At 37.8% G+C, this 23464-nt stretch overlaps 2 protein-coding genes and 1 long non-coding RNA gene across 5 annotated transcripts in view; 2 read left to right on the top strand and 1 right to left on the bottom strand.

The window, feature by feature from the left end:
• LOC113044950 (receptor-type tyrosine-protein phosphatase N2-like) overlaps positions 1–19229 on the top strand; it is a 28301-nt gene extending 9072 nt beyond the window's left edge. For all 3 annotated transcript variants that reach the window (XM_026205000.1, XM_026204999.1, XM_026205001.1), the window contains exons 10-23: positions 355–441; positions 967–1046; positions 1167–1231; positions 1449–1661; positions 1753–1950; positions 2752–2899; positions 3024–3097; positions 3702–3779; positions 3987–4106; positions 5349–5515; positions 16195–16248; positions 17629–17693; positions 17809–17882; positions 17970–19229. In XM_026205000.1, coding sequence (XP_026060785.1) covers positions 355–441; positions 967–1046; positions 1167–1231; positions 1449–1661; positions 1753–1950; positions 2752–2899; positions 3024–3097; positions 3702–3779; positions 3987–4106; positions 5349–5515; positions 16195–16248; positions 17629–17693; positions 17809–17882; positions 17970–18041 — 1495 coding nt within the window. In that variant the 3' untranslated portion in view covers positions 18042–19229. The remainder of the gene's footprint in view (positions 1–354; positions 442–966; positions 1047–1166; positions 1232–1448; positions 1662–1752; positions 1951–2751; positions 2900–3023; positions 3098–3701; positions 3780–3986; positions 4107–5348; positions 5516–16194; positions 16249–17628; positions 17694–17808; positions 17883–17969) is intronic.
• LOC113044951 (uncharacterized) lies at positions 13406–14977 on the bottom strand. Its single transcript, XR_003275942.1, has 3 exons — positions 14919–14977; positions 14235–14351; positions 13406–13440 (listed from the first exon to the last, which is right to left on the bottom strand). It is a non-coding gene; the product is annotated as an uncharacterized LOC113044951 (long non-coding RNA).
• A 1251-nt stretch (positions 19230–20480) lies between the features above and the next one.
• LOC113044948 (endoribonuclease LACTB2) lies at positions 20481–23404 on the top strand. Its single transcript, XM_026204998.1, has 7 exons — positions 20481–20728; positions 20823–20986; positions 21157–21283; positions 21862–22040; positions 22137–22285; positions 22669–22756; positions 22851–23404. Exons 1-7 carry the CDS (start codon positions 20607–20609, stop codon positions 22889–22891), a joined length of 870 nt encoding a protein of 289 aa, XP_026060783.1. The 5' UTR covers positions 20481–20606; the 3' UTR covers positions 22892–23404.
• Positions 23405–23464: the final 60 nt, after the last annotated feature.

The raw sequence follows: 23464 nt of genomic DNA, 5'->3' as shown, positions 1-23464 counted from the left end.
CAACATTTTCAGCATTATTACTCCTGTCTTCAGTGTTACATGATTACTCAGAAATCATTCTAATATGCTGATTTGCTGCTCAAGAGACATTTCTTATTATCATCAATATTGAAAATAGTTTATATTTTGTGTAAACTATGACATTTTTTTTTTTTTAGGATTGCTTGATGTATAAAAAGTTCAAAAGAACATTAATTAAGTATTATTGAATTAAGAATTAAGTATTATTGTACATTTAAATAAATACTTAATTTTGTATTTTAGTCATTTTTATAATTTTATTGCTTTCGAATAAATAGTTTTTAAGAGATCTTTAAAAAAAATAATTATAATTTTTCTCTCTTTCTGGTTTAGAAATCTTCCCACTAATATTGGTTTGAATCTAATGGAGTTGGTGGCTCGCAAAGCGAAGATTCAAATGACTGATTTCTCCGACCTCTCGTGAGTCATGGTTTATTATTTCTCAAATGACACTGTAGGTTTAGAATATAAGGGTAAATTTAGAAATTAAGTTGAGAAAAAATATAGAGTTAAGGCATATTGGAAGGCATAATTAAATCCTAGTAGTAGTTTTATAATCTGTATGTTTCATCTTTTAAAAGTTCTTTACTTTTTATATTTTAATTAAAATATCATAATTCGATCCTCTGGTGAAACAAACAGAACATTCAGATCTGCCTGCATTCATCAATAACTAATGGACAGAACTAAGTGCCCACCATGCATTTCTTTCTTTCTTAATAATTCAGTTCACTTGAATGTACATCACACTTTTCATCTTGACCTTTAAGTTCCGACAGGTTTGAGGTCTGAAAATAATTTAATGGATGACTCTTTAGTTTTTAAAAACACTGTTAACTGTATTCATAAGTTGTATGGTTAAAACACTAGAGGGTATATTTCATATTTGTTGGACATTTACATGATTCCTCAAAATAATTAACTGTTTTTTTGCCATTTGTATAGTGTTGTTAGTCCAGCTGTGACATTTCAGGTCCGTCCAAATGCTCAGAACATCACTACAGCGGATGTGGCTAATGTGGCAGGTTAGTTCAGAGAGACTCAACTATGCGCATGCTATACAAGATGAGCTCTTTCATGAATGTCTCGGTTCAGATTTAGAAGGACTCAGATCTCCACTGATTCTGATTCTTCTCTTGTTTCAGTCCATCGAAAGGATGAATTGGAGAAAGAAGCAAAAGTCAAGATTATAGAGGCTGGAGTCACTGATGTAAGATTCTTTCCACTTTTTAAATTTCTTTGTCATTTCTCTCCAAGGATTTGATGTTCCCATTTTTAAGTTAATATACAAAAAGAATAAAATAAAATAAATTTTATTGAATGTTTAAAATAAACTCTATAAAACAGACTTCAGAAAATAAATGCACTTTCAAATTTCTTTCAAATTAAAGAAATGTATTTCAACTTGTCTTTCTGTTTCTTTCTAGAGGAGCAAACTGAATCAGATTCCCACTAAGTACAGTCGCTCCGAATCTCTGAAGTTTCTAATTCTGACTGTGATTTCCATCATCTGTATAATTGGAGTCTTAATAGCGTCCAGCGTGGTCTACTGTCTGCGTCATCGCTCTCATCACAAACTCAAAGAGAAGCTCACCAACCTTGGCTCTGACTCCACCACTGACGCCACTGCTACCTACCAGGTACCAAAGAGCGTGTGTGTGTGTGTGTGTTGGCTGCTTGTTCGAGAGTATTTCTTTGATTGATATGAGATTTCCATCTCTTTCTCCCTAGGAGTTGTGCAGGCAGAGAATGGCAGTAAAGCCTCCTGTAGAGAAGCCAGATCCTATTCATTCTTCTCGTATAAATAGTGTGTCATCTCAGCTGAGTGACGGCCCGATGCCAAGCCCCTCTGCACGCACTAGCACCTCGTCCTGGAGTGAAGAGCCCGTCCATTCTAACATGGACATCTCTACTGGTCACATGATACTGGTACATGCACAAACCAACATACGAGAACACTGTAAAAGTTTGAAAATGCAACACGGATGCCTTTATTCAGTGGAAACTGGTGCCATGGTAAAGCTTAAATCTTCACTCACAAACATGAAATACTTTTTTCACTGAATGTATAATTATGTGTTGTCTTGTTAAGTATCAATAAAAGGATTAAAATAAAACAAACAATAAACCGTAAAATTCAGTTTTTATTCAGTTTATTTTTTAAATGTATTATTGTTATTTCAGTTTCCATTTTTGTAATAGTTATCAAAGTGAGGAATGACCAATGAAGTTCATTAATATTTTATGAAAATTAAAATGCACAAATATATTTGGTGTGTAAAAAAAGTAATATAATGTAATTGTTAGTTAGTGGTTTGTATCTTATTTAAAATGTGTATATATATATATATATAGGTTATATGTTAATATAATTTTGTTAGAATTAGTTGTCATTAATTTTTTTCATCTTTTTGAAAGAAGTATCTTATCCTTGGCATGACTGCATTTATTTAATAAAATAAAAAAACAGTGAGTGTATTACAGTTATTACAGTAGTGAAATAACTATTCTCTAGTTGTATATGTCCTAATTAAATTAAATTAAATAAGCTAAATTTTCAGCAGCCATTAAAATAAATTTTTGAAATGAATTAATATCTGTAAAAAAAAAACAAAAAAAAACAAAGGAAAACGTACCCTTTAAATTTCCATTTCGTTCAGGGGTATTAAATTATCTTTCACCACTGGATAATGGCACAAGACTCACAAAACCTCCTGTATGTTTCTTTAGGCGTATATGGAGGACCACCTGAAAAATAAGACTCGTTTGGTGTCTGAGTGGGAGGCTCTCTGTGCGTACCAGGCTGAGCCCAATGCCACCACCATCGGCCAAAGAGACGGCAACGTCAAGAAAAACCGCGCAAGCACAGTCATAGCCTGTGAGTCACACACACAAACATATCATATTATTATGATAACATCAACATTAACATCAACATATTATTGATTTTCTGTGATGTGTTTTTCAGAATTGAAAATGAAATTTGTTTGTTTTTTGTTTAGACGATCATTGCAGAATAACTCTGAAGGCAGAGAACAATCAAGGCAACTCGGACTACATCAATGCCAGCCCAATCGTGAGCCCTAACTACATATAATACTTCAGAAAAAAAGAAAAACTGTTGCTTAAACAACAGACTACAAATATAATGCAAACTGTGTCACAAACTGGAAAAACCATTAGATGTAGGACACTTTAACCTCAGTTTACTGCAGTGTGACTGCATTTGTAGAAAACAATAAGAGTAAATTACTTTGGAAAGAAGCCATTGATTAACTGTCTGTGGACCAGTTAACGCAAAAACTGAGACCTGCTTCATCACCACTACGCCCTTGAGGAAGGCACATAACAGCTGGTTACTGAGCACTACTTGCTGTTATCGCAGTTAATTTTATTTTACAGAAAATTTGGCCATCAACTTATCACTCAGAACCATGCAATATGGAAAATTGCACTGTGCAAATTGTGTGCAGTACGGATTTTATGGCCACCTTTGCAGCATTGTAATGATGCTGGTACCATAATGATGCAGACAATGCATGCAAATAAACTGAACTATTAATGTGCGCAATTTATTCTTTGTGTTTTGAATGCTCATTCTCATGTGTATTATTTAAAACTAGATACAACCAGACTACATATAGTGCAGAATGGTATTACTTAGTTGTTTTTTTTCTTAGATGGATCATGACCCTCGTAATCCTGCATACATCGCCACTCAGGGCCCGCTGCCCTCCACCGTGGCTGACTTCTGGCAGGTAAACTGCGTTATTGGTTTGTTTTGCCTTGTAGATCTTGTTGGAGAGATTGTTCTTGCGTGATCTCTAACACAAGGTCTGAAAGAGTCTGTGTGTGTGTCTTGCAGATGGTCAGGGAGAGTGTGTATGGTATGTGTCTGTGCAGTGTGTGTGTTCCTGTGCAGATGGTCATGTAGTGTGTATAATGTCATGTGTGTTCTCTTGCAGATGGTCTGGGAGAGCGGGTGTGTGGTGATTGTCATGCTGACTCCTCTCACTGAGAACGGTGTGAAGCAGTGTTATCACTACTGGCCCGATGAAGGCTCTAACCTCTACCACATTTATGAGGTACCATTGTGAGGAGGACTGTGGATTTGTTCTGCTGTTTTGTGAATATTGACAAAAGAATTAGCACAAAGTGTTTTCTGTTCATATTTTCAATTCCATTTAGTTTTAACTACTTTTGAACTTTAAAACTGAATAAAAACAATATATATATATATATATATATATATATATATATATATATATATATATATATATATATATATATATATATAAATCTGTATCAGTCAAGTGACTTTTGCAGCTTATTTATGACCATCAGCTCGGCATAGTAATGACTGTGAAAACAAAATCACATGAAAATAGATTGAATTTGATCCAACCAGATGCCAGAAATCATTTTCATTGATCTCCAGTTAGCACGGACCCTATCAGATGCAATATTTGTGGACATTTAAACATTTATTCTACAATCCATCTTAATATACTGGCACTATAAACAGAGTTGGATTGTGGATTTAGTTTACACAGTAAAATGTCTGCAAATGATAAATTTGTCAGCACAGATCCTAACTTGCTCTGATCATGTGCTTATGTATTGGCTATATATTGCTTTGCCCTGCTAATGATCATAACTATGGCAAATGACACATTAAAAAATAATAATAATAATTTAACTCGAATAAATATATAAGTAATGACTATATTAAAAGAATCAATAAGTAAAGCATGTAAATAACATTATTGCATTAATAACAGATAGAAAAAGCTAAATTATAGTGTTTAGGGTTGTTGTCTTAAATGCAAAGCCACTGGTAATTCGCTAAATTTTACAGTTCTTGTTAAGCCATTTCATATTGTAAAATGAATATGGATTTTTATTTTATTTTTATTTTTAGTCTATGTTCTTTATAGAGGCTTAATGTTTTATATTTCTTGCTTTACAATTTTCAGGTTGTTAAGAATTTAAAATGCAAAATGTTATTGTAAACTAAAATAAAAAGAATAATCTACTCGTTATTTTCAGAACTTTATGAATTTCTTTCTTTTGTGAAACACGATGAAAGATATTTTAAGAAAATGTCAATTTTAATCTTTGTGTGGAGATTCCTTTTAAAGTGTGCACATAGTAACAACTGCAATTTAATGCAAATTCAGAAATCTATAATGGGGCAGACACAAAATAGTGACAAAACTTTGGGTTTGGCTTTCTGTATTTTTGATTCTGCCCTCTCTGTATATAGGACGATTTTCACTGCTGTGTCATGCTGTTTGGTATAAACTCTTTTTCTCTCTCATATGTAGGTTAATCTGGTTTCTGAGCATGTGTGGTGTGATGATTTCCTGGTTCGGAGTTTTTACCTGAAGAACATGCAGACTAACGAGACCCGTACGGTCACACAGTTTCACTATCACACCTGGCTGAACGACCAAACGCCCGAAACCAGCCAAACCCTGCTTGACTTCCGCAGGTGCGCCTATGCGAGCATGTGCACGTGTTGCCTGTTTGTTGTGCGAGCGTGTGTGTGTGTGTGTGTGTCAGCTCCTGAGCGGTTGTCAGTGTCATTTTTGTGGTCGTGCAGCTAGTTCACTGGCTCCAGTTGCATAGTCACAAAAGTGATCATTGACAACTGCGACTCTGCATCCAAGTGCACCCTGGGATTCCAGCCCCTTCCCTCTATCTCTTTCCACCCTAGATCTTTGTTCACCCGTCTGCTAAGATCTGACCTATGATTTCCTCCTTTTCTTCTCCTCTTACCTACAATTCTCTGCTCTCGCTGTGTGTTTTTTTTATTCAGTTTTTCTCTGATCAGAATTGCTGTGCTTTGGTCCTGGCCCGCCCCTGTAAATGTTCATTTGAATAAAGCCAGCAGCATAAACCAGTAACATGTCTGAAGCTAATATGACTGTGTTTGTCTATGTCAGGTTTTGTCTATATTGTTCTGACCAAACAACTTAGTAAATAGAATTATTTAATAAATAAATAAATTTAAAAATGTAATAATGTTTAATTTTTGTAAAACAAAAAAGCAGAGAGGTTAACTCAAGGGTTAGGTTTAGGGGTCGGAGATGGAAAATATTGTTAGCTTAGTATAAAATGAATAAAGACCATGTAAAAGCCTTCAACAAACAGCATGTGAGATTTGTCCTATGTAATTCATATTTTTTTAATCCCCAGTTTTTATAATCACTTTGATGTCAAAACCTTCTTTTAATATATTAGAGTTCAAAAGTTTAAATATAGCCTATATATTTTATATATATATATCATTGCCATCGTTGGAATAAATTACATTTTCAAATATATTAAAATAGAAAGTAGTTATATTAAAATATACACTCTAAAAATGGCTGGGTTAAAAATAACCCAATTGGCAACCCAGCACTGGGTAAATATTGGACAGAACACGTGCTGGGTTAAAGTAACCCAGCATGCTGGTTTACACATTTTAACCCAGCATGCTGGGTTATTGAGAAAACCCAAGATAGAGTCATTTTTACCATTTGTGGGTTTGCATTTTTATGATTCTGGGTTATTCTTGCTGGGTTATTCTCATAATTTCACTTTTGCTTAACAAAGCAATCATGGATTAATAAATAATGAAGAATACAGATTATTTAGACTGTTAAAAAATATTTTTAATGCCATCTGACATTCAAAAATTTGTACCAATGACAAACAACATGAAATTTTCCCTTTTTTTGTTTCCAGCAAATTCAAAATAAATAAATAAAAATCACAGAAATACAGTTGCAATAAATAAGAAAATTATTTCTGAATGAAATGTGTCTAGCTGTTTAACTATTACATTTTGAGATTTTTAGCTATTTAAATACACAGTGAAATGACATTGACAATTAACATTCTTTAAATTTAAATGTAAAATCATTTAAAGATGTCCTTAAATTTATATCAAGTATATAAAGACTACTACGTAGGTAGATGTGCACTACTTAGGGTAGTTCAACATATAGTTCACCCAAAAATGAAAATTCTGTCATTTATTATTCAACTTCATGTCGTTACAAACCCGTAAGACCTTCCTTCATCTTCAGAACACAAGTTAAGATATTTTCGATGATATTCGAGAGCTTTCAGACCAGGGTGAATAATTATTGACAATTTTCATTTTTGGGTGAACTATTGTCAAACACTTAAGCTCTGAAGCAAAGATCTACACCTGAGAGCAGTATACTCTGTTATAGAGCCTGTCAACGGAAGGACAATTTTCAAAAGGAATTGCAAAATTATATTTTCAATTGTGTTTTTCCACATGTGACAAATTGTAACAAAATCCAAACACAATTGCAAATCTTGAACAAAAACACTGAACAAAAATTACTGTTTCAGTTTTTTATGAATGCACAGTGACTGCCAAATTTCAAATGGAGAAACAAAGTCAGTTTGTAGCTGTATTTTCCATGTATTATGAGTAATAAGCCTGTCATATTGATCAAATACTGCATCATAGCAGCTTTACAGTATTAAATAGGAAAATAGTGTGTAACTAGAAGGTACATTTCCTGAAGAAAATGTGAGTGGTGCTTGCAGTGGCAAAACTCTGCACCCTGTTGCTAGGTTGTTGCAATGAGGTTGCTACGGTGGTTGCTAAGGTACCCTGGGTGGTTGCTCAGGCGGTTGCTAGGGTCCCCATGATGGTTGCTAAGGTACCCAGGGTGGTTGCTAGGGTAATCTGAATGGTTGCTAGGGTCTTGCTATGTGGTTGCTAGGGTACCCGGGGTGGTTGCTAGGGCGGTTGCTAGGGTCCCCATGATGGTTGCTAGGGCCGTTGCTAAGGTACCCATGGTGGTTGCTAGGGTAATCGGGGCGGTTGCTAGGGTGTTGCTATGTGGTTGCTAGGGTACCCGGGGTGGTTGCTAGGGCGGTTGCTAGGGTCCCCATGATGGTTGCTAGGGCCGTTGCTAAGGTACCCATGGTGGTTGCTAGGGTAATCGGGGCGGTTGCTAGGGTGTTGCTATGTGGTTGCTAGGGTACCCGGGGTGGTTGCTAGGGCGGTTGCTAGGGTCCCCATGATGGTTGCTAGGGCGGTTGCTAAGGTACCCAGGGTGGTTGCTAGGGTAATTGGGGCGGTTGCTAGGGTGTTGCTATGTGGTTGCTAGGGTACCCGGGGTGGTTACTAGGGCGGTTGCTAGGGTCCCCATGATGGTTGCTAGGGCCGTTGCTAGGGTACTCAGGGTGGTTGCTAGGGTAATCGAGGCGGTTGCTAGGGTGTTGCTATGTGGTTGCTAGGGTACCCGGGGTGGTTGCTAGGCAGTTGCTACGGTACTTGGGGTGGTTGCTAAGGTGTTGCTAGGCGGTTGCTAGGGTGTTTTGGCTGGTTGCTAGGCAGTTGCTATGGTCTCCTGGGTGGTTGCTATGATGTTACTTGGTGGTTGGTAGTTGTCACAGATGGTCACTATGTAGTTATTATAGAGTTCTTAGCCCATTTGAGCACTTAGCTAATCACTATTAGCATGTAGCTAATCACTGCTAGCATGACTAGCATGTTGGAAGTCCAGTGTGCTAGCATGAGTCAAAAAATCCAACCGCCATGTCTGTACGATGTTCTGATGCAGAGATATAGGTCGTGCAAAACGGTTGCTAGGGTACTCCGTTTGGTTGCTATGGAGTGGCTTGGCAGCTGCCAATGGTGATACTCCAAAGGCTGCTCGCCAATATAAACCAACCCCCATGCCTCTACGATGTTCTGATGCAGAGATATAGATCTTGCAAAACGGTTGCTAGGGTACTCCATTTGGTTGCTATGGAGTGGCTTGTCACCTGCCAATGATGATACTCCAAAGTCTACTTGTCAATATAAACCAACCCCCATGTCTGTACAATGTTCTGATGCAGAGATATTGGTTTTGAAAAATGGTTGCTAGGGTACTCTGGTTGGTTGCTAGGGAGTGGCCTTTCAGCTGCCAATGATGATACTTCAAAGTCTGCTTGACAATATTAACCAACCCCCATGCTTCTATGTCTTTCAGATGTTAAGATATCTATCTTTGGATTTTGGTTGCTAGGTAGCTCTTAATGGTTGCTAGGGCGTGGCTAGGTTGTCTTGAAGGAGATACATGATTGGCCGATTGCTGCCCGAGTCAAACGAGCCCACCCTCATGTTTCTATGACACTTCTATCCAAAGTTATTCATTTGATCTTTTTCAATGGAAGTCTATGGGGCTTGTTGCTATGGCGCTCTATATGGTTGCTAGGGCGTGGCTTGATAGATTCACAGTGATCCTGAGAGACTGATTGGTTGCCTGATTAAAATGAGCCCACCCCCTTGTCTCTATGACACTGTGATGCAGAGTTATGTTCAATACAAAATCCCTATGTAATGTCCCATAGCAGGAAAAGTCCTCCCTATACTTTGTATTAGGGCCATTTTTGGGGGGCTCTCGCGCCCCAGGGGTACAACTTATACCCCAATGCGGGGTATGTTCTCACACAGCCTGATAGCCTCTCCAAATGTCGTGATTTACGTGTTTCTGCGTAATTCTCTCTCGGAGCTACGATCCGTCAAAATTGGCCGCAATGCATTGTCTATGGGATTTTTCGCCCGTTTTTTCGCCCGGTGTGCGAACATCGTATGCCCGATCGCTTATAAAAGTCATAGCACACCATTCCCGATTAGGGCGCACGATTTGACGCCTGTTTCGTTGGTCTGTGACGAAAACTGCGGGACTAGTTACGCGCCGAAATTTGTACGGATCTATAAGAATAATAATAACTAGAAGGTACATTTCCTGAAGAAAATGTGAGTGGTGCTTGCAGTGGCAAAACTCGCCCCTCTGTTGCTAAGGTGTGGTTGCTAGGGTACCCGGGGTGGTTGCTAGGGTCCAATGATGATACTTCAAAGTCTGCTTGACAATATAAACCAACCCCCATGCTTCTATGTCTTTCAGATGTTAATATATCTATCTTTGGATTTTGGTTGCTAGGTAGCTCTTAATGGTTGCTAGGGCGTGGCTAGGTTGTCTTGAAGGAGATACATGATTGGCCGTTTGCTGCCCGAGTCAAATGAGCCCACCCTCATGTTTCTATGACACTTCTATCCAAAGTTATTCATTTGATCTTTTTCAATGGAAGTCTATGGGGCTTGTTGCTATGGTGCTCTATATGGTTGCTAGGGCGTGGCTTGATAGCTTCATAATGATCCTGAGAGTCTGATTGGTTGCCTGATTCAAATGAGCCCACCCCCTTGTCTCTATGACTATGTGATCCATAGTTATGTTCAATGCAAAATCCCTATGTAATTTCCCATTGTAGGAAAAACACAGTGTTTCATGGGCGATCCCTCACCATTGGCTTAGTATGGGGCAACTTTGGGGGGCTCTTGCGCCCCAGGAGTACAACTTATACCCCATTGCGGGGTATGATCGCGCACAGCCTGATAGCCCCTCCAAATGTGGTGATTCACATGTTTCTGCGAAATTCTCACTCGGAGCTACGATCCGTCAAAGTTGGCCGCAATGCATTGTCTATGGGATTTATCGCCCGATTTATCGCCCGCCGGACAAACATCGTACGCCCGATCGCTTATAAAAGTCATAGCACACCATTCCCGTATAGTCCCTATGATGGTTGCTAGGGCCGTTGCTAGGGTACCCAGGGTGGTTGCTAGGGTAATCGGGGTGGTTGCTAGGGTGTTGCTATTTGGTTGCTAGGGTACCCGGGGTGGTTTCTAGGGCGGTTGCTAGGGTCCCCATGATGGTTGCTAGGGCCGTTGCTAGGGTACCCAGGGTGGTTGCTAGGGTAATCGGGGTGGTTGCTAGGGTGTTGCTATGTGGTTGCTAGGGTACCCAGGGTGGTTGCTAGGGCGGTTGCTAGGGTCCCCATGATGGTTGCTAGGGCCGTTGCTAGGGTACCCAGGGTGGTTGCTAGGGTAATCGGGGTGGTTGCTAGGGTGTTGCTATGTGGTTGCTAAGGTACCCGGGGTGGTTGCTAGGGCGGTTTCTATGGTAACCTGGATGGTTGCTAGGCAGTTGCTACGGTACTTGGGGTGGTTGCTAAGGTGTTGCTAGGCGGTTGCTAGGGTGTTTTGGCTGGTTGCTAGGCAGTTGCTATGGTCTCCTGGGTGGTTGCTATGATGTTACTAGGTGGTCGGTAGTTGTCACAGATGGTCACTATGTAGTTATTATAGAGTTCTTAGCCCATTTGAGCACTTAGCTAATCACTATTAGCATGTAGCTAATCACTGCTAGCATGACTAGCATGTTGGAAGTCCAGTGTGCTAGCATGAGTCAAAAAATCCAACCGCCATGTCTGTACGATGTTCTGATGCAGAGATATAGGTCGTGCAAAACGGTTGCTAGGGTACTCCATTGGTTGCTATGGAGTGGCTTGTCACCTGCCAATGATGATACTCCAAAGTGTACTTGTCAATATAAACCAACCCCCATGCCTCTACGATGTTCTGATGCAGAGATATTGGTTTTGAAAAATGGTTGCTAGGGTACTCTGGTTGGTTGCTAGGGAGTGGCCTTGCAGCTGCCAATGATGATACTTCAAAGTCTGCTTGACAATATAAACCAACCCCCATGCTTCTATGTCTTTCAGATGTTAAGATATCTATCTTTGGATTTTGGTTGCTAGGTAGCTCTTAATGGTTGCTAGGGCGTGGCTAGGTTGTCTTGAAGGAGATACATGATTGGCCGTTTGCTGCCCGAGTCAAATGAGCCCACCCTCATGTTTCTATGACACTTCTATCCAAAGTTATTCATTTGATCTTTTTCAATGGAAGTCTATGGGGCTTGTTGCTATGGTGCTCTATATGGTTGCTAGGGCGTGGCTTGATAGCTTCATAATGATCCTGAGAGTCTGATTGGTTGCCTGATTCAAATGAGCCCACCCCCTTGTCTCTATGACTATGTGATCCATAGTTATGTTCAATGCAAAATCCCTATGTAATTTCCCATTGTAGGAAAAACACAGTGTTTCATGGGCGATCCCTCACCATTGGCTTAGTATGGGGCAACTTTGGGGGGCTCTTGCGCCCCAGGGGTACAACTTATACCCCATTGCGGGGTATGATCGCGCACAGCCTGATAGCCCCTCCAAATGTGGTGATTCACATGTTTCTGCGAAATTCTCACTCGGAGCTACGATCCGTCAAAGTTGGCCGCAATGCATTGTCTATGGGATTTATCGCCCGATTTATCGCCCGCCGGACGAACATCGTACGCCCGATCGCTTATAAAAGTCATAGCACACCATTCCCGTATAGGCCGCACGATTTGTCGCCTGTTTCGTTGGTCTGTGACGAAAACTGCGGGACTAGTTACGCGCCGAAATTTGTACGGATCTATAAGAAGAAGCAGAATAATAATAAGTATGTGAGATAATAGTAGTAGTGCTTTGCCTCCGGCAAGCACCACTAATAAGTATGTGAGATAGTAATAGTAGAGTTATGTTCAATACAAAATCCCTATGTAATGTCCCATAGCAGGAAAAGTCCTCCCTATACTTTGTATTAGGGCCATTTTTGGGGGGCTCTCGCGCCCCAGGGGTACAACTTATACCCCAATGCGGGGTATGTTCTCACACAGCCTGATAGCCTCTCCAAATGTGGTGATTTACGTGTTTCTGCGTAATTCTCTCTCGGAGCTACGATCCGTCAAAATTGGCCGCAATGCATTGTCTATGGGATTTTTCGCCCGTTTTTTCGCCCGGTGTGCGAACATCGTATGCCCGATCGCTTATAAAAGTCATAGCACACCATTCCCGATTAGGGCGCACGATTTGACGCCTGTTTCGTTGGTCTGTGACGAAAACTGCGGGACTAGTTACGCGCCGAAATTTGTACGGATCTATAAGAATAATAATAATAAGTATGTGAGATAGTAATAGTGATGCCTTGCCTCCGGCAAGCACCACTAATAATAAGTATGTGAGATAGTAATAGTGATGCCTTGCCTCCGGCAAGCACCACTAATAATGCAAAGGGACAAAAGTAAACACTCAGTTTTCAGTTAAAGTCAATTCGTCATTGATTCAGTGATGTATCGTCCCTCTGTGCAATCAAGTGGATGATATCGCTTGATATTAATTGTCCCCAACTAAAGAAAAACAAGGAACCAAAACTCCATCAGTGACAGAATGGAGAAAAAAACCTTGGGAGAAACCAGGCTCAGTTGGGGGGCCAGTTCTCCTCTGACCAGACGAAACCAGTAGTTCAATTCCAGGCTGCAGCAAAGTCAGATTGTGCAGAAGAATCATCTGTTTCCTGTGGTCTTGTCCTGGTGCTCCTCTGAGACAAGGTCTTTACAGGGGATCTGTATCTGGGCTCTAGTTGTCCTGGTCTCCGCTGTCTTTCAGGGCAGTAGAGGTCCTTTCTAGGTGCTGATCCACCATCTGGTCTGGATACGTACTGGATCTGGTGGCTACGGTGGCCTCGGAATAAGAGAGAAACAGACTAATGTTAGCGTAGATGCAACATAAGAACAAGTACATGAGGTTTTATGAATTACCATGTCTGTTTTTTCACTGTGTCGCACGTTACCTGCCAAAACTCAAATGGAATCTTTAGCATCTGAATTTCCAATGCCTCAAATTGAAAACTGTCAATTTTTGCCAGAGGTGGGACCATACTATGGAGAGTGTTTGTTTTGGGAGGTGATGTCACTCAAAGACAATTGTGCCAAATGCTTTTAACAATGGAGGTTAAGGCATTACTAAAGGCAGCTGCCGCTCCGAGAGATGTGTGATAAAGAACAGACAGTGCAACCCGGATCTCCCTATATTCTTGTCACCTCACACAATAAATAATTCTGTAATTTTTACCCCAAATGCAGCTACTATCCCCTGCTAACAGTTAGAACCACATGGTACTATTGGTCAATATTCACCATTAACCAAATGTTTTTCACCTGAGGAATAAAATATAGGTTAAGATGCAGCTAGGTAATAAGAGTAGAACTGCAATGTTGTTTTGCTGACGTGCACCAGAGTGCATACAGTGAGAGATTTGGGGTAAAAACTACAGAATATATCCCAATAAAAAACATGCCCCATAGTATAGTCCCACGCTTGACACAAATTGACAGCTTTCTGTGTAAAGCATCTGAAATTCAAATGCTTTTCAACTGCGTTTGGACTATGTCACAATGTATGCGTCCACATGTGGAAAAATACAATTAAATATACAATTTGCAATTCCTTTTGAAAATAGTCCAGAATATCCTTACCTGTCCATTGATTATGATCAATGCCTGAGAGATCTGCTGGCATTTTTAAATCGCCACGACAATTGGATGGGGTTTTGTGGACTCTGCTCAGTTAAAGAATTCCATGTTTGTACCAACCTATAAAATAACGTTTAAAAAAAGAAAAAATACAAATTGTTTTAATAACAGTGATTCAGTTCAATTAACTGTGTGAAGTTAATCATGAAATTGACCCATCGTGATTATTTGTTAAATTCACCTATGAGTTGGTCTACAGAAGCAGAATATGATATAGTGATTGGCTGAAAGGTGTGCTTTCAAACAGTCTAATCAATGAGATGTTCCAGTCATTTTAAATCACAGTTTTATGTTAATATGCTGGCTATATCAAACACACACAGTCACTGACACAGATAAGGGAGATCAAGCTGAATGCGCGCACACAGACATTTCTATGACAAGTCACGTAGGTAAAACAGTCCATATATAAACACTTATAGATGTACCAAAGTGATAAGGACAAGTCAAAAACACGATCTGGAAAATTAATATGATGTTTACGCTCATAAATTAGGTACATTCTGGTGCAGCTTTAACTATAGCACGAAATACAAATATATGTGCGTTTAAGTTACATGAGGGTTAACGTTAGTTGATTATCACAGACAAACAATTATGTAAAATGTATAATAAACACGAATGTACCGTTAGACGCCTCAATAAGACTGCACTCGACGAGTTTTTCTCTCACAAATGTATCCATGCGCTTTTCTGACAGGAAAAAAACACATTTTGAATTATAATTTGTATGTAAAAAGACTTTATAAACCACAAAAGCATCAAATCACTTCACTAACGCGGCCTACGTCAATCGCTGTGCGTGCGCGCAGTTTGAAATGCCCTGAGACGTTGATTATTTTCCGGGAATCACTTTGTTCGAGGATTACTGAACCGGTTTATTTGAACTGTGTCGTCGGTTCTTTTAGACCTGCAGTCCGACTATATTCTACGTAATTTCTATGATTTACATGTCGATATGGACAACTGCAGGCGTTTACATTAGAGCAGAAAGTCGTATTCACTTTTTGAACTCATTTGACTCACTTAAATGTTAAATTCGCTTTTCAGTGTCAGAAACTACTTTTTCCTCTATTTTCACAGGTATTCGCATATTTCAGCCATCCGTCACTGTCTGAAACTTAATAAAACTGTATTAATCTGTCGTCTCAGATACCTTAACACGAGTATGCGAGTCACGTAACGTAGGTTGGCCGTTTGAGGTAAACAGTTCATCATTTAACGTAAATAATGTTGGCCTGTAGACGTTTAACAGTATTGTTGCTGCAAAAAAAAAGTTATAATTCTGCCAATTTAAAATTATTATTATTGAAAACATTAAATAAACTTACCTTAAAACAGTAGAAAGCCGTGGCTTTGCCCCGTTGTTCTTCCAAAATGACCGTTGGGGAGCGATTTAAACATCTTCAAGGCGCGTTAAATAACCCAGCGCTGGCCTGAAACAACCCAGCGACGCAACCCAGCAGGTTTAACCCAACACCTGGTAAACTGAAACTACCCAAAAGTGTTTAAAAAGAAATTAAATAACCCAACAAAATGACCCAACAGACTCAACCCAGCATTTTGAGTTAAAAATAACCCAGCCGTTTTTAGAGTGTAACAATATTTCACAATGTGACTATTTTTACTGTATTTTTGATCAAATAAATGCCTTGGTGAGCATAAGAAACACATTTCTAAAATATTGAAACTCTTACTGAGCCCAAGCTTTTCAAAAGTAGTGTATTTTTTTCTTTATTTGTGTATCTTTTATTATATAAATATATGTAGCACTCCATCCTTTTCTATAGAGATTGGCTGTATCTGAAATCTACCTTCAGCTTTCATGTATTTGTGTGTGTGTGTGTGTGTGTGTGTGTGTCTGTCTGTGTTTATGATGTTATGTTGGTCTTCTTTCCAATAGGAAGGTAAACAAATGCTACCGTGGAAGATCCTGCCCTGTCATTGTTCACTGCAGGCAAGTACAAACACACATTTGCAATAATTTAATTTTCAATATTTATTATTTGACATTTATGCTGTAATATTACTTGCCATTAGAGAAAAAAAACATATATATAAAATTATTTATGCAAAAAGTAAAATGCAGTGCATAAGGCATGTATTCGACATAAATGTTCACTAAATAAACAAAAGCAGAAGGATGCTAAATAATTTTCATACTAATGTTACAATGCACAATAATAAAATGCTATTTTAAATTGAAATGTAAAACTTGACAGAAACTCTCTGATGTTCATCCTTCAAAATGCTAAAATTCAAATCGGCAGACCATAACCAGGGCATTTTTGGGATAGAAATCAAGGTTTAAGAGTACAACAGGTGAAATCACACCTACTCGCCACCGCTGTGTTTGCATCAGTAGTTTTACATGGTTACCGCACTTACTAAAAGACAGATGGTTGAAAGAAAACGTTTGGCTATTTTCCCTGCTCATGGTGTCATGATGACATCAGTGGGAAGGCAAAGTTATGCAAGAGGCAGAAAATGTTGCATTTGGACTAAAGCGTAAAAAATAAAATGTGTATTAAAGGAACAGTTCACCAAAAATTTTAAACGTGCTGGAATTATACTTATCCTCAGGCCATCTAAGATTTAGATGAGTTTGTTTCTTCAACAGAACTGATTTGGAGATAATTAGCATTACATCAATTCCTCACCAATAGATCCTCTGCAATGAATGGGAGCCAGCAGAATGAGAGTCTAATCAGCTGATAAATACATCACAATTATCCACACAACTTCAGTCCATCAGGTTATGTCTTGTGATGTGTAAAGCTTCGTGTTTGTTATAAATCCAACATTAAGATGTCCGTAATCCATAATATTGTTTAAACCAGTTAAAAAGAAAAAGAAAAATATTGTCTGAATCAGGAGTGAAATATGTATCATGCATCAGCGGTATTTTGGATGGAAGTTTTTAATTTAAAGAAAAAAGGCTGCAATGATGAATTTGTTTCTTACAAACATGAACTGGAGTAATGTGGATTACTTGTAGATTATTGTGATGTTTTTATCAGTTGTTTGGACTTTCAATCTGACGGCACCCATTCACTGCAGAGGATCTATTGGTGAGCTTGTGATGTAATCCTAAATTTCTCAAAATCTGTTCCCATGAAGAAAAAAAAACTAATTTACATCTTAGATGTCCTGAGGGTAGGTTAATTTACAGCAAATTTGACCCAATTACAAGTATTATTTACGGACTTATTGTGCAACTATTTTTCTTAACTTTTTTTTTTTTTTTTATTATTGACATTGAAAAATAATCTGTAATTTGTCTTTTTATTAATTTAATTAATTTATCCTTTTTTAAATCTTGCTTTTTGTCCATCAGTGATGGAGCTGGACGGACTGGGACATACATTTTGATTGACATGGTGTTGAATAAAATGGCCAAAGGTAAAGACAAAGAAAAGCTGATTATTAGCTGATTAGTTGGTAAAAAAATACTTTGCACATTGTGGACAGTCAGTATAAATACTGATAGAAATATACAAAATTCTTTGCTTTACAGGGGCAAAAGAGATTGATATTGCTGCTACGCTGGAACACCTGAGAGACCAGAGACCCAGCATGGTTCAGACCAAGGCATGTACACACACATACGAGCTTGAGCTACACTGAAACACACAATCTCTTTCATACTGACATGTACTCTCTCTGTTTCTTTCTCAGGATCAGTTTGAGTTTGCACTGACGACTGTAGCTGAAGAGGTGAACGCTATTCTCAAAATCCTGCCACAGTGATACTTCCTTTCTTCTTCCCTCTCAGTTGTATAAAAGCTATTATCCCATTTCTGAGAAGATATATGTCCTATAGAAACTATTTTGTCTGTAAATGATTAGACTATATTCAGTAGTAATTAGTCATTGTGTATTATTTCAGTTCTGTGTAATTTTGAAAGCACATTCATTTAGTTTTTTGCCATGTCATTGTTTCAGATTTGATTTACTCTCTCATCGTTGCTATTTCTATTGCATCACGCACAGAAAACTGGCCAGACCTGTTTCTGAGTATATAGATAATTGGACCTGAATTTATTAAATTAATCTGTATTTGCGTCTTTATTTAAGATCTTTTATTTAAGATAACCCATGTTCTGGGTTGTGACAACTACAGTTTATCTGATCATCAGAGATTCATACAAAGCAGTAACATCTTGCATGTATGCCTTATCAAGATGTTTAAGACCTGAACTTTTATTATAAGAAACTCTTGGGCAGTACTACCACTTTCATTTGGTATTAAAATTTAATCTGTGCCCACAAACAGTGTGGATAGCAAGTAGAAATGCATGCAAGACTTGTGCAGTTGTGCTTTATGAACTTACAGCAAACTTGTGCATTAGAAAATGTAAACAAATAAAGACTAAATTGATATTGTGTGATTCTAGCAAACTACAAATACAGTGTCTGATCTCCATGTTGTTATTGGGAGGATTCATGAGTGTATGGAGGAGTTCATATCAGTAAACATCCACAAGAGCAATAAACATTCATGCATTTTAGTAAGAAGCATCAAAGGGAATAAGGTTCTGCATATCCTGATGCTCTTTGTAGGTATGCAGTTCATCTCTTAATACAGATATTAATGTGGCCTGACCCCAATAGCACCTCTTACATCAAAAAGTAAACCTAGAGCAGGCTGTTCCTCCACTATCTGCCAATATTCATTACTGTAAAGAGACTTTGTGATGGGCTGGTTTGTCTCTCAAACATCTGTTTTGACTGTATGAGTAATCATTGTGAAAATCCCAGTGATAAGATTGATCATTACTAACAAGCTCATCTGTATGACTAAGTAAAGTCTGTGCATAATTATTTCAATTCACAATTAACAGACTATCAGTGTGTGTTGCAACTGAATAATTGACGCTGTTTTGATCCTGTGAAGCTCCATAATAAAGTTTAATGTGTCTGTGAAGTAAAGCAAAAGTACCTACTGTCCTGAGTGTTTAAACGCAGATGCACATTCATTCTGAACCAGTGTTTACACTCAATTTAAGAAAAAACATGTAACCAATGAATTTGATATTGGTGAAAGCTTATGTTGTTTAATCTATTGCATCTAAGCCATATTTGGAATCGAAAATTGGAATGGAAAAATCAGTTACAGAAGACCTTATTTATAGTTTTAGCAGAAGCTGTTTTTTAGAAGATCCAGTAACTTTAGAGATCACATCTTAACCACAGACTGTCTTTTTGTAGAAAGGCACAAACCGTTTTCATCTGTTTATGACAAGAACAGAGAATTTCTGCAAGATGCTGCATGATGATGATATCATGTATTAATTAGATATTTATTGATTATTTTTTCATAATTTAAGTTTCTATAATGGATTTTATATGTGTTACATGATGTGAATTTAATGCAGCAATGCTCTCTCTCCTTACTTAAATGTATTTAATGAAATATCTCATCTTTTAAATTTCTTTATTAAACCACAATGAGTACATATTCTTTACTTTATTGCTTCATTGCTTTGATAACGTTAAAATGTACAGCGTTATATTAAGTACGCATAGACAGAAATTGACAGGAGTGTAAAAAGCACTCAAAAATTGTACTCCAGTGAAAGTACGGATACTCAGTGAATTTTTACACAATTAAAAGTATCTGGCCAAAAACATACTTGAGTAAAACAGTAAAAGTAACAGTACAGTCAAAAAGGAAGATACTTGTTTCGTCATGTTAAATCTACTCTCAATGCAAAGTGAAATTGCTTAAAAATAAATTGAATAAAATGTTTTGCCAGACAGGTTTGGTTAAAGGGAGAAAATAAAAAATACAATGATGTTGGTCAAAACATCTATCTAGACAACAACAATTAAAATGCAGCAAAGTGAAACACACACACACACACACACACACACACACACACACACACACAAACAGCCCTTAGAGGGATACCCCATCTTTTACACCCTCAGGCCATATGTTTATATGCCATATGGTTAGATGAACACAAACCAAGAGATTTAGAAAAGAAAATATCCCTGCATATAATGCAATTGTACAGAACGTCCAATGAAAACGCTTCAAAAACTAAACTACACAGAAAAGAAGACAGTAACCCATACAAACCCTGTTTAAATATAAAGCCATTAACGTGATTATAATATATAGATTATAAAATAAAAAGAAACATCCAAACATTGAGCGTCAGCGACTTTTATTTTGTAAATTGTGACTTTTGAACAGGAAGTGTCTGACTGAAAGTCTCCTCCAGTCTTCTCTGCAGCAGAAGTCATTTAAAGTCATTTACAGGAGTCATTTAAAGCTCGTGGCGTGTCTGTGTGGTCCTTGTGAAAATGTCCGCGGTGATTCCTCGTGTCGAGCAGCTGTCATCGAGAGTGGTCCGTGTTTTGGGCTGTAACCCGGGGCCCATGACACTGCAGGGCACCAACACATATCTGGTCGGGACAGGCAGAAGGTACACGAGAAAAATGTGCTTGTTTGAGTTATTTGCCACTTACAACCTACTTATGGAACGTAACAAGTTTATGAATGTTTATTTTCCGTGTCAGGCGAGTGTTAATTGATGCAGGCGAGCGCGCGGTACCGGAGTATATTGTCAGTCTGCGCGAGGCTCTAAAGCAGCATGACACGTCCATACAGCACATTATAGTCACACACTGGCATCACGACCACACTGGAGGAGTGCAGGATATACTCTCAAACTTTCACACAGGTCAATAATATGTGTGTTGTGTACAGGTTTTGAGATTTGTGCTTAAAAATTTGAATTTGTGCTCCCAAATAACTCTTTAACTGATAATGTAAATGTAAATCTCATTATTTTAGTATGAAAACAGTGGTGTATATAAGAAAATATTGCTAATGTAGCTACATGGGTTGCAGATTCAGAGCTGAGGGTCAGTAAACTCCCTAGGTGCCCTCCACAGGAAGAAGTGATTGGAGACCTGAAGAAGAAATATTCCTATCTTAGTGATGGTGATGTGATAAAGACTGAAGGGGCAACATTACGGTAGATACATACACACACTTAAAAGTTTGGGGTTGGTACGATTTTTTAAATGTTTTTGAAAGTCTCTTATATGCTCACCAAAGTTGAATTAGTACAATTGTAAAAAATGAAAATAACTATTTTCTTATTGATATATTTTAAAAGAAAAACAGTGATGAAACAGTGAAAAGCTGAATTTTACCCCACACATGATCATTTAGAAATCATTCTTATATGATGATTTGAAACTTTTGTGACAATTAATTGTGACAATTAAAGTCTTTACTGTGACTTCTGATCAATTTAAACCATCCTTGCAGAATAAAAGTATATTATTAAAAAAAATACTTAAACCAAATCTTTAAAAAAAAAAAATAATAAATATATATATATATATATATATATATATATATATATATATATATATATATATATATATATATATATATATATAATATACAATTTTAACTCCCACACATCCCGAGTCTTGAAAGCCTATTTTTACATAAATACATTAGGCAAAGTAGTGTGTACATTTATACATTCAAAAACAATAGTAGGTTGTTTAGCTTTTCTTTCTATATTGTATGTGCAAATAGGGTGCTGTTTACTCCCGGTCACACAGATGATCACATGGCATTATTGCTGGAGGAGGAGCAAGCTGTGTTTTCAGGTGACTGTATTCTTGGAGAGGGAACGGCCGTGTTTGAGGACCTCCATGATTACATGAAGTCACTGCAGAAGCTCCTAAACATGAAGGCTGACCTCATATATCCAGGTGAGTGCATGTGTAATGATTGTTTTATTTTCAGAGTGCTTTATACACAAAATTTTCAGTGACACCAAGAAATGCTTATGTGTATTTTTGTTTCAGGTCATGGTCCAGTGGTCCAAGATGCATGTTCTAAGATCTGTGAGTACATAACTCATCGCAACGCAAGAGAACAGCAGATCCTAAACGTTCTGCAGGAGAACAGCGGAAATGCATTCACCTCCGGCGATCTGGTTAAAGTGGTGTACAAGGTTCAGCTCTTTTCTAAATGATCGTAACTCTTTTAATTCGACTGCATTTATATTTAACAGTGTCAAACTTGCAATCTATAAAGAGAGAAAATAAAACAACCGATATAAAGTGGGGACCAAAAGTATAAGGCAAATTCCCTTCAATTTGTTATGCAGATAATGCAGACTGCAATGAAAATATTTGTATGAAATCCTAAAAATGCAAAAGAAACACATTTTCACCAGTGGTCTCCGACACTTGTTCCCCCCTGTATGTAAAAAAATAACCGTGTGACTATCAGAAAATTTGCAAATAATGAGAGTACATTATTTATAGAAATGTTATTTTCTAAATTGTGTACACGATTTTCATCTGCTTTTTTATGTTGTCTGTAATATGCCAGGAGACCCCTGAACACCTGCACAGAGCAGCAGAGTTTAACTTGCTGCACCATTTAAAGAAACTCCACAAGGAAGGAAAGATCTGCCTGGGTATGTGTGTGTGTGTGTGTGTGCACGCATGTCTGTGAGTGCACCTGTGCACTATTGCCTGCCTCTGTTAACGTTAATTTTTGTTTCCTTGCAGCTGAAGGCTCAAATGACAAGAAGTGGAAGAGCAATCTGTGACACTTTTTACCCAGGGCACTCATCTCTCACAGTAACTAATAAAAGGTTCCCAGTAAGATCGACTTAAGGGGACACTGGGTGTTTAAATGTTGAACTTCTGTGAAAACCTGCTCTGATAAGAGGCTATTAAAATGAGAAAATATGTACAAGGTAATGACCCTTGTAATCCTGTGAAATGTTATTGTTGTTTTGGACATATACTACCATCTGATGAATGTAGCATCACATGAAAACAGTAGCAAAAATAATTTTTCCATGAGTGACTGCGTACAATAACATGCAAGTAAAATAAAGCCACCTTTATGAGGCTAATGATATAACTGGAATTATGTTATTTCTATTACTGTAATTATTTAATGAGATACAAATATAAAGTGCCTTTAATTTGTAACATTTAATTATTTTAAATGTTGTACATCCCTAAAAATGTAGTTGTTTAAATAATTTCATTGGTTAATTATGTTATGCTAAATCGTAAATAAATGATTGTTTACGGATTGTTGTTTTCAAAAATGTTGTCTTATTTCTTTATATGTCCATAGAGTGCATTGTTTCAGCCAGCCGGCCTAAAAG

The sequence above is a fragment of the Carassius auratus genome, chromosome 27 (assembly GCF_003368295.1).
Source record: "Carassius auratus strain Wakin chromosome 27, ASM336829v1, whole genome shotgun sequence".
Taxonomy (NCBI): Eukaryota; Metazoa; Chordata; class Actinopteri; order Cypriniformes; family Cyprinidae; genus Carassius; species Carassius auratus.
Note: the sequence above shows the minus strand (reverse complement) of the source record. Positions and strands in the feature narration are given on the sequence as shown.

What these genes read in the sequence shown, in the direction of transcription:
- LOC113044948 (XM_026204998.1), top strand. Translation starts at nt 20,607, where the DNA reads ATGTCCGCGGTGATTCCTCGTGTCGAGCAGCTGTCATCGAGAGTGGTC. An exon ending in GGCTGACCTCATATATCCAG is followed by an intron (nt 22,041 to 22,136) that starts GTGAGTGCATGT and finishes TTTTTGTTTCAG; the next exon opens with GTCATGGTCCAGTGGTCCAA. An exon ending in GGAAGGAAAGATCTGCCTGG is followed by an intron (nt 22,757 to 22,850) that starts GTATGTGTGTGT and finishes GTTTCCTTGCAG; the next exon opens with CTGAAGGCTCAAATGACAAG.